Genomic DNA, 12,171 nt, shown 5'->3' on the forward strand with positions numbered 1-12,171 from the left:
TGCAAACTTATTTAGAAATACTCGTTACAAAATTTTTAATACTAAATCCGACACTTTTGACAGTTCCCAGATGTGATATATTTTGCATAATTTCAGGATATGAAAACTTATTCTGGCAACTTTAGTAAGTGGCCAGCGAAGTAGGATGTGTACCAATGTTATTGTGTGACAACCTTGAACGTAAGATTTTCCTAGCCGCAATAAAATTTACTCGCGAGAATCCGCGGACGTCTGTCGTTTATGATGCGGCATTGAATTAAAAAAAATGAATTATGTGTTTTAGTTGTGTTAGCCCTGTGTTGTGTGTTTTAGTTCTACGACATTAGAGTGTATATAATATACAATGCGTATAAAAGGTGTATTTTATTGGTGTCTTCTTGTGATCCATATATATAAATGTGACAGTGAAGTGACCAAGGTCGGGGATAGCCATAACCGCGAAGGGACGAGGAAGATGCAATGGTCCTCGACCCCAGTGCTAAGTGCCCATAGGCCCTATTCCTTAGTCAGTGATGCTGTGTCTCATGCGGCATTACACGACAGCAGTAAGTTACCGTATTAATAAAATTAAAAGCTGAAAACATATCGTCCTATCAGATAATGGCAAAGTGCATAATTTATACAAAACCTTTGCTAAAATGTATTGTTCCCTGTGTCAGTCAGTGACGGTTATCTAAAAAAAAACCACAATGTGTCATCGTAATTTGGTATTTATTTCTCGGCGATCGAGCAATTTGTTTCATAATATTTTTATTATAATTTCTCGGCGACCTATGACAGCTGTCAAGATACCGTTTCGATCTCTGCCACCGCGGATATCCTATGTTTTTCTTGCATAATATATTAGCTTATAAATAAATCTACGCGCCCTTGTGACTTGTGACCAAAAACTAAAAACAAATCGGCGCTCGATATTATAACCCTGTCATTATGTTAGCGACTGTTGCCCAATTTGGTGTATTTCGCAAGCCTCAACCGACTTACCATTCATTTTTTACGTCAATGCCTTATTGATGACTCATTGTACTATGAAATTTAAGAGCTCAAATCTAAAATTGCATCGAAAGTATTCGTTTATAAATAATCTGCGTGGGTACATATTGAGATCTTTTTTTCTATTGTATCTAATGCTAAAACTAATTCATTCAAAGAAGTGTCAAATTCTTGGTTAAATTATTGTCATAAAGTCCCGTGCGTATTTTTCATTTGACAGCTGAAGTTTACCATAGATAATAATAGGTATAATCTACGACTACGACAGGTACCTATGTAGGTAGGTAACTTTGTAAACTTTTTGTGTCAATGTCATGAAATAGTTTTATATTGAAAAAAAATGTCTCGGTATGTATTTATATCTAGGCAATAATAAAATAGTCAGACATAAATTTATTGTAATACTTAGGCAGGCATGTGCAATTAAATTGCCTGAGGTTGAATGGATACTTCATACCAATTAGTTCGATCATTGATTACAGCCATATCCAAATTTTTGAATAATGCAAAATGCAATTGGGTTAATTTTGCTTACAGTAAAGTTTTAGCTTGTAATATAAATTACAATACTATATCATTATGATTTACTTACGTTTTATATATGAAGGTAGAGTGTTAGTAGTTATAAGGCATTCAAAATGTTTGTATAGTCAGTCGACCATAACATTATTTTGTCAATAGGTTTTGACTTTTGACACTTTCCAGTAAGAACTTCCTCGTACTTTTCCTTTATTATTATACACAGAAAGAGGTATTTGTTGATTTTTTTGTTGAGAAAAGACAACTCCTATACATTATTTTTTTGCTTCATATACTTAAGTATTTAAATATAATATAAATTATGATACATACTATCTACCTTCTTGGCCCCATATTATTTGTATTGAAAGAAAAATTGTTTACCCTTGAATATGGAATACATAAATTATTGTTTTGTTATGAATGTAAAATCATGTGACGGATTCAAAATAACACTTATATACCCATGCGTCCTGTCTCAAACTTGTTATGTTAATTATTTATCATATCTGTAAATTTTTCAGATATTTGTTAAAACAATATGTCAACACTAAGTAGATAAATAAAAAACAGTACCTACCTACTTACCTACCCAATGAATTAAAACAGTGTAGTTCAAAATTCATCTTCTTAAATTGTATGTCGATCATCCAGTTTTTTTCTTATTCGTACTTATTACAAAATTAAACACTAATTACTTAAGTACTTTGTAATATATTAAAGCATAGTTTTTGTTCCAATTTTGTTTTTGTAGGTCACCCATTTAAAAATGCCAGCTCAATCAACCCATTAGCTCCAAAACACAGGACTTTTACATGTTTGATGACAATACTTGGATCAATGCATAGAGATGCAAAAATTAAATTAGTTTGAGCCGCAAAAAAAGAAATTCAGATGTCTATGATTTAATAATTTACTTACATGCTTATATAATTTTATTCTTAAATATATAGGTATGTTGTGAATGTATGTTTGATTTTGAGTACTTACTTAGTTCATGATATAATAAAACGATTCAAATAGTAAGTATATTACTTATAATAAAATTGTTTTGTACACAAACCAGGCGTGACTATTAGCGTTATTATTATTATAAAGCATATAATGGAAAATACAAAATATGGCAAGTATAAAAATAATGAATGTTAAGTGTCTCAATATTCAAGAATACAACGTAAAGGTTGAATAAGCCTTCACATGAACTTCGCAGGCCTGCAAAACTTTTTCTAAATATAAGACTGTCAGATCCTAAGAAGATCATATTATGGGCCTCCACAGGGTGGACGTTGTATTAACAGATTTTTGTTTTTACGAGAAATGGATGCTACCCACTTTCTCAACCTATTAGGTCCATATTCTGACACAAACAACAGTAAGTATGTGTATTTGCCAGACCGAGGATTCGAACCTGAGACCCATAAGACATAAAAACATATACTTATTGTAATATTAATAACTGAATCAACATGGCTGCCTTGGTGAATTTGGTAAAATTAAATAAATAGTTGTCTTTAGTGTGGTTATGGATGATTTATGGAGTTTGTTATACCTACTGTTAAGTTACCTACACTGCGATTCATTTGATATAGCAATCATATAATTTTATTTAAAAACAGTGTATGATACCATCAAAGAAAATATATAAAATACACCAGAGCACCCAGAATAATAAAATATTATTAGTCAGGTACAATTTATACAACCACAACAAAATACAACGTATCTTTGAATTTGAACGAAAAGCACAATACCCTGAAACCAGGATATCAAATAATTAAAACAACTTGAATAGGTGTTAGTAAGTAGTTAGTGTTGGTAGTGGTTAGTGGTTAGTAGTTATGGACCCAAGACAAAAAATCATGTAATGCTGTGCTTGAGTGCCCAAATGAATCAAATCAAATTTATTTATTTTACATATAATGAACATAACAAATTATAAATTCAAAGCGTTCACGACATGACATAAAATAAATGTTAATAATTTTTCAAAATAAAAATACAGAGATTAAGTAATAAAATAAGAAAATAAATAAAGTATTGAACATGTCAATAGAATAACTATTCGAAAGGGAATAAACCCTTGGTATCGAAGAATGAACAGAAGTTGGCTTTAAAAAAATTAACATGAAAGGGTCACAATTTTTATCTGCCTAGTAGGGAAACAAAACTATACCTATACTTGCTCCAGCTAAAAAGTTTTAATAGGAATTAAGTATAATATGTATACAAATGTTAAAATAAAAAAATAAGTAGTTTTGAAATAAGGTTCATTATTGGTCTCCTTTTCATTTTAAACAATTTTCTGACAGCAAATCGTTTTTCATTATCTGCTTCTTCTGTCAAAAAAGTGAGGATTTTAATACTCGGTAGTGTTGCCGTATTTCAAATAATTCCAGTGTTGCAAAGTGTCAAATAAGTATGTATATTTTCATTGGATTTTAGGATGAAAACTTAATACTAAAAAAAAACATCCGGAGCATTGGACCACCACAAATTTTCGGTGCTCTGGCTCCGCTTCTGCTCTGGATAAAATCCCATTGGTCCACTGCTCCGTGCTCCTGCTCCGAGCTCCGCTCCAACGTTCTGGAGTTTTACTAAGAATTACTGGCCATGTCTCGATAAATATTTAACGTTTATAATTTTGAAAAACACTTTCTGAGAAAATATATTATAACCAATAGAAAAAAGTTCTTCTAAATCTTTAAAAGATTTAGAAGAACGCTGATGAGTGGGTATTAAAAAGGCCAATAGTTAAAATTTGTCGCAATTAGTACGTCGCCTTGTAGCATCGAGGTAAATGCAACGGACGGGGCGTAAACCCAGGAGATGCAGAGTTCGATTCCCTGCCGGAGTGGCTTCCTTTTTTCAAAAAGAATTTTTCTATTGGTTATAATATATTTTCTCAGAAAGTGTTTTTCAAAATTATGGATGTTCAATAATCAGAATGGTACATTCTTAAATCTTGTGTTCGTTATTCGTTGAATAAAAGTAATAGTTAATTTAACGTTTAGGTGTGCAATTTCCTATTGCAATATATAAAATAATCTCATCATTTTGTTTTAGATAGTAACATCCTAGTGTAAATATTTATCTGACCTGTTATGGTGACACATTAATAAATCAATACATAATTAAGTAAGTGTGTGTTATCTCTTGCCGATGTACTTACTGAATATTTGATTTACTTGCATTATATTATTAAACACCATGGTCATGGCCACTGATCGCAGAAATACATTGCAGTAATGATTTTAAACTGTCAACGTCAAGCGTGTTGTCATAGTCAAACAATATTACCCAGTATTCTGCGTATATTTGCCATTTTGTGTTTACTTTTAATCAACATGAAGTGTGTGCATGTCAGAATAATCTAATCATGTCGAGTATCATAAATATATCATGGGAAATCTAGTAATTATGATGCTTTGATAAAAGTTTATCTCTGATACTTACATAGAATGGTGCAAAATTTTGATACACATCGACATTTCATTGTTTACATTGATCCATATTGATAGGATACATAGCTACAACAAGAATTACTTAATTCTTATTGATTTCACTTTATTTGCATGTATTATGGCTATAAGGCTTTTTCAAAACAAGTCAGATTTAACGTAGTATTAACAGTAATTCCTAATTTTGATTATATATCATAATATACCAATAATTCTGCTTTGCTATACTTAAGCCGCGTTGACACGGTCCAAGTACGGATCCAAGTAAACTTGGATCGAGTGCCATCCAAGTGACAGCTTCATACTATTTATTCCTATCCAAGTTAACTTGGATGAGTAGGACGCGGTCCAAGTAGCTTGGATAGGAATAATTAGTATGAAGATGTCTACTTGGATGGCACTCGGTCCAAGTGTACTTGGATCGTACTTGGATCGCGTCAACGCGGCTTTATAGATAAAACATTAGTGTAAATTAAGAATTGAGACCTGTAGTGTTTTGTGTACTTAGGTACAATTCGTGAACTACAATAGTCACTATAGTCACTAGTCGGTATAAACACAATAATAAATTATTGTTTTCAACTTTTAACTAATGTTTAATTGTTTCATTAAACCTATCGTTCTATAATACTAAACATTACATTACAACATTATACTTAATACTAAGCTTGTCGTATGGGTGTCCGTAGAATTGAGTTTGTATCAAGTAACTTCTTTTTACAAGAAATAGATGTTGAACACTTGCTCAACTTACGGTATGTTCCAGCAAATGTTTTTGATAGATTGACAACTGATTTCTGACTATGCATGTAAATCCAGTGGGTTCTGATTGCCAGAAATCGTTTGACTTGAAACGTCAAACCACTTTTCTCTAGCTTTTCGGACTGAAGGCAATCTGTCAAAGTGACAGTTGCTAAGACTGTACCTAACCTAAAAATGATATTTATTTATTTATTATTTTCCTATGAATATTTTGTATCTGTCATTTTCTCGACATTTACCTATGAAAATTATAATATTTGTAGGATTAAGAAAAATCGAAATGGTAAACACAGCATTCTTCGTGAGATGTTCATATTAATATATTAGATATCTAGACTGTAGGAGTTTCAATGAATTATATAGGTATATATCGTCACCGTTCAGGCAAAAGTCACCAACCCTAAAAACATAGTTTTGAGATATCGCAATTTGAAAGTTTGAAAATGCAGGAAAAATCAGATTTTAATGTTTTTAAGGTTTTATCTATATTAAATTATTTTCTCATGTCTTCTTAATAATGTCTTTAAGGTAATTTTACTTTTTGATGCTAATGAAAACATCTGGAAGGTTTTGAAGGAGGCAAGGTAGCTCAATTATGGTTTGGTGACTTTTGCTAGTTAATAATCTGAACAATGTTAGCCAAAAGAAGGATCAGTAAAACTCACCATCCATAGTATAGTGACTTTTGTTTGTATATTTATAACGAAGGATTTTTTTTTTATATAGACAATAATGTCTATTCACCTATAATGACTTTTGCTTGTTAAGATTTTATCGAAAGTCATTTAGTGAAAAACAAATAATTCGGATTTAAGCAAAATTTTACTAACTAATGTACCGTGGTGAGTTTTGCATCTTAAAGAACATAATTTTACGCTTCGGGTGACATACTCAACTCAAAACTGCCATTTTCAGGGTTGGTGACTTTTGCCTGAACGGTGACGATATCTTAGGAATCAATACCTATTATTCATTAGTTTGTTTTTACCATATTATCCAATTGTAATAAGATCATATGGGCCTTCACGGAGTGGAGGTTTCTATTAACAGATTTTTGTTTTTACGAGAAATTGATGTTAACCACTTGCTCAACCTAGTAGGTCCATAGTCTGACTCAAACATAAATTAAAAAAAAAAAATGTATTTGCCAGACCCAGGATTCGAACCTGGGACCCACGACATTATAAGCGAACACGTAAGCCGCTCGGCCATCGTGGGGCTGTCATAAGTAGTCATATATGACGACAAGAAACCGCTTTTGTTCTTACAAAAAAAAATATTTCAATGTCATAATAATATCATAAATGCATTTTTTAATTAACTTGATTATTTTTGACTTTTTAAAACTATTTTATCAGTGCGTAATGCGAATGAAAGCAATATTATTTTCGATCATCTGTCATCAATGTCAAAATAATGTTTTTAAAATTGGAACTGCGCAGAACATATATCGGCATTACAGTCTTCATATTTTGGAAAACAATGTAAAATTATATTTATAAATAAAATAACCAGAAATCACGATACACCGATTATAATCTTAAGAATCGTCTTCACCTTGCTACTACCAATTAAAAACCTGATATTAGTAAATTTGCTCTATGCTTTATTGAAATACTATTATAATTTTACATTTTTATATGAATATTTCTGGTTTAGTGTATTACTTTATACATTTTTTAAAAGCTTAAACAGCAATTTACGACGTATTGGTAGATGACACTGAAATTAATTTGATAATTCTGCGTGTCTGCACATGAACATTCAATATAGAAAGAAAATATAGTTCCTATTTCTTTGGAAAGTAAAGAGAGGACATCTAACATCCCTGAGTGGCACTTAAGCGTCAATTACATTGAGCTGCTTTACAAGCTGTTTGTTGGCGAATTTACAATCTGCCTGTAAAGTCGCCCAGTGTAATCATCGAACAAGCTAACAAGCAGATTGTAAACACTCTACCGAAAAAAGTTGAAAGCCAGTCAACTTTACACGCTACACGCCGGCGTGTGGGCCTACTGCGTCTGCGCAGTATAGCGCAGTAGCAACCTCCCGGTAAAAAAACGAACTACGTTCTGTCAAAATAGTCGCTGGCTTGTGGCTTCTCAGCGAATGGAAAGTTTTGTGTGTCATCATCATAATCGCAGTAGCTGAATCGCCTGCTATTAAATTCGCCAACAAACAGCTCGTAAAGTAGCTCAATATAATTGACGCTTTAGGTACTATTTTCCCTTAATAACGTACATGTTGATGGAGGGTGACGTCTAGTTTTGAGTACTATTTTGGTCAAAACTGGACAATATCTGCGATAATCCATCCAAAACGTATAGTCTTTTAAGCAAATGCAAATGCTACCTGTCTGACAATGTCATTAAAAAACCTGATTTTGTTTTCATTTAATTAATTATTGTACAATAATCATAAGTAATTGTATGAAAAAATGTCATCAATTTATGTAAATATAGATTCATTAATTATACTAATTGTTTTTGTTTTTCATAGGATTTATTCATGATATAGCATGACTATTAATAGGTAGACACGCGCCATCAGTAAAATATAATAAACACAACATGTTTAAAGGTATTGTCTTCGCTTTGATGTCAATGTGCAACAGTTCTGATCGTAGAAGCATGTTGAATTGTAACCCAAGGCTTTAATTCAATTTTTTTTTACATATTATACTTCGTGAACTTTACAAATTAAGTATAAATTTAAGACGCTTACAACATGACATTTATAAAACAAAGAAATGTTATTAAAACAGTAGGTATAAAGAATATATAAATATTTATGCAGTACATATTATAAAAACAGTATAATTAGTAGTTTTATAGCTTTAATCCAAATGTTGAACACTATATATCACCATTTGGGTTTTCCCTTTGTGACTTCCTACATTAGAAAACAGTTTTTAATTTTGATTAATATTGTGGTTATTTTGTGTTGCAGGGGAAGGAAGCAGCTCGGCATGCGGTGAAAACCTGACATGCCTGGCTGGTACCCTGACAGAGCAGGACCGCCAGGGGCTGGAAGCCATTCAGCTGCTCCACGGACAACTGGATGACGACGCCAATGGAAACGTTGACTTGTCCGAGTCAGACGATGTAAGAATGGATTTAATTTTTGTTTCAGCCGTTTTGCTTTGACAAATATCTAATTTTTTGTTTTGAAGCTACTTTTCTCATTAGTGGTTGACGAATGCTTGTTAAAACGTTGTTAAACAATTTTTAACCGAAAAGAGTATTGGGTAGGCAATTAGACGGTAAAGTTATTGGTAAATATGAAATTTAACTAACTTAAAAATAATAATATTATTGGTCAGCACCAGATGTAAAATCATGTAACTATTGCACATAATGCACTTAAGAATGAATTTTACTTTGATATAACTAATGGTCTATGAACGTTTAAAAGCTTGAAGACAATATAAAATTGTATATTTTAATCAAATAAACACAAGTGACATAAACCCTAAATCAAGTCATCATACGAATTGATTTGAAAGTAGCATATTGCTTATTGACTATTGTGTAAGGGTGATATTAAGCTCTATGTCTCTGTCTCTCTCTCTTGAGATTTTCTCTCTTTTTATGGAAATATTTTCTTGAGTGTTTATAATTAGTGAAGGAATTATAGTTCATTTTGGCATCAGATATCGACGCTGTTTTTCGTACATTTATGTGTGAATTACAGCTGAATAATCCCATATTGAAGACTTAGCTACATTAAAATTATATAGATGCCGCTGTTTCTTGTTTGTGCCTGATTTAAATACGCACAATAAAATTAATTTGTATTATTTGTGGCATTAATTGCTGGTTAAAACAATACATGTAAATAAATTATTTCTTCACTAGTTCAAGTAGACATTTATAATAATTTACTACTGAGTCTTCACTAGTGTTATAGAGATGGCACCAGTTGATAATTTTTAATGAAATTTCAGCGCAAGTTACGAGTGGTGTGTGTTCTACAAGCTACAATAAATAAAAATACTGCTTGCAGTCACTACGAATTGATTATGATTTCATGAATTCCAATTGATTGCTTCCAATAATGCCAACTTTCTTTTGAAAATGTCCTCTGTAACAAAGGAGATGATAGATAACTTTCACAATGATTAACACAAGTCACCGATGTATATTATTTTTATGTTGGCTACACGGAACATTTAAACTCTCTCCTTTACTTAGAACTCTGCTTAATATCATATTGTAATCCATACTCATTAGATGGATTCCTTTACTGAAAATTCAAATTAAACAAATCCGGCTAATTGTGCCGATGATATTTTTATTTCTTTTATTCTATTCTTATATCTACTTAATACAATCCTGTATCCACAATATTTATAGGAATAAAATAAACTTTTAAGCCACAGTATTTATACATGATTACGTTTCCAGCTTCAGTTTAATTAATGATGCAACCGGCTGACTTATAGTATTGATCTGTTGCCATGCAATTAAAAAAAAAACTGATTTTATTTTACAATAATTGTATTATCAAGTGAGTATTTAACTTTACTTGAGATGCTTTTTGACGGAGCTTAAATAATTATATGGAAGTAATAGTGGTTTAATCGTATAGTTGGCTAATATAAAAATTGGATGCTCAAAATTTGGTAGTGCCGAAGGGTGGATTTTTGGAAGAAACACTAATGACAACTACATACTAAATTGATAGAATTCCAAAACCTCACTGACTGTATGAAATTGAATGACAAGTTTAAATTTTGTGTCTTCCTAAATAAACAGATTATTATAAAATTATCAAGAATCAACAGCGGATATTTAAGTTGTGATAAAAAATGACAAGACTAACAGTGCGTAGTTATTTTCATTGAACGTTAAATACAAAATGCAGATGGTGTTAGTTAGTTTTTAATTCAGTTGAACCATTTTTACCTAATTTAATCTAAAATTATATAAGTATTTATGGTTTAATGGCATAGAAAAAACTTTCTTTTATATTATTTAAATTGTCCAATTCTTAAAAATCTTTTTTCAAATCTTCAGGGGTTGAAATGCATGTCAACAATTGACGTCTGGTGACTTCGCTTGTAGGGATGCTGTTTAAAATATGCCTACTATTTGCTACATATTATTTACTTATCGACTTTTGTAAGTAATTGAATCTTGACGGGCGGACAGATGAAGTAGTATGATTTGTGGTGTTAAAGCCCGTGTCCGGAAACTTAAGGATTTTTCTATCTTGTATGTTTCTGAGGCATTTCAAAACGATGTATAAATTATTTTCTGTTACATGATTTTAAATTATGTTTATTATAGGCGGTTTATTTGTTAGACATTATTCCATACACTCATTTGTAGCTAACTGTTATCAGCTGTATGTAATCTCCAAATACTAAATAATAAATTGGTAGGTACTTATATTATATACCATAGAGAATCTAATACCAACACTTGTTTTACTATTCTTGTAAAGTTATGTGCTTAGTCTGTATGTTTTTTGAATAATAAATGCAGTGTAAACGTGTAGTTTACACATTCAGTTCAAACATTAACCCATTGTGACCGACTTTATTTTTATATATAGAAAACAAAATTGACTTCCAACAATCAAATATTAATAACTCAAAAATATTTGTTTAAATCATTTGATTTTTTGAACATAAATAAAAGAAGTATGATTTAAAAGACAGAAATAAAAAAATATATATTTATAGCTTGATAGATAGCTTGAAAAATTCGTTTATTTTTCTTCAGAATTATAAGTTTATCGCTAAATAAAAAAACCAATTAGGTACGTCCTAAAGATTTAAAAAAAACTGCTTGTATTATATAGCGTAATGTATTTTCTTATGATAGCCTATAAAATATTGACAAATGCTGTACTTTTTGTAACTTAAAAATACAAATGATAATTTATAATAAAACTATTCCCTGTATTATAATGTAGGTATCTAAAATCGCTTTCAGGGTTTGTAAATATTTTAACAGAATATGTTCAATCTTAATGCTGAGAGATAAAAAAGGACAATAACCACTGGGACAGATATTTTTAAGTGTTTTCCATCATGGAAACATGAATACATCATTTTTTTATTCTGTGCTAAAATTCAATCAACAGATGTCACAAACTGAAAATTAAAATAAATATTTAAAATGCTGTACTATTTTTTTGTTTGATATTTTTAAAATCCAATGTTTTATACTGGTTGGTAAGAATCCCTGTTATCTAATATATTCACCCTCTAGCGAACCTATTAATACCAGAAATTTTCAATAGATGCCCTAATATAGTGTTAAAAAAAACATTACTAAGTACCTGTTCTAACACGAGAAATTCTCGAATGGTTCACCAATGGGTCAAACTGAGTATTCATGTAGCTTTATATTATAAATTTTGCATCGCCTATTGATTTTATCTTCCTCATATTAGGTTTTTTCAGGCCATGAGGCCCAATGACCATAGT

The 12,171-nt window shown here is 31.0% G+C and overlaps 1 protein-coding gene across 2 annotated transcripts in view; it reads left to right on the forward strand.

Annotated features, from left to right (window-relative positions):
* Window positions 1-167: 167 nt before the first annotated feature.
* The window catches only part of Stim (stromal interaction molecule), a 124,542-nt gene continuing 112,538 nt past the window's right edge, over window positions 168-12,171 (forward strand). For both annotated transcript variants that reach the window (XM_085961280.1, XM_085961281.1), the window contains exons 1-2: window positions 168-545; window positions 8,682-8,836. In XM_085961280.1, coding sequence (XP_085817406.1) covers window positions 344-545; window positions 8,682-8,836 — 357 coding nt within the window. In that variant the 5' untranslated portion in view covers window positions 168-343. The remainder of the gene's footprint in view (window positions 546-8,681; window positions 8,837-12,171) is intronic.

This window comes from Rhyacophila brunnea, unplaced genomic scaffold (genome assembly GCF_057557595.1).
Source record: "Rhyacophila brunnea isolate RB1 unplaced genomic scaffold, BYU_Rbru_1.0 scaffold_12, whole genome shotgun sequence".
Taxonomy (NCBI): Eukaryota; Metazoa; Arthropoda; class Insecta; order Trichoptera; family Rhyacophilidae; genus Rhyacophila; species Rhyacophila brunnea.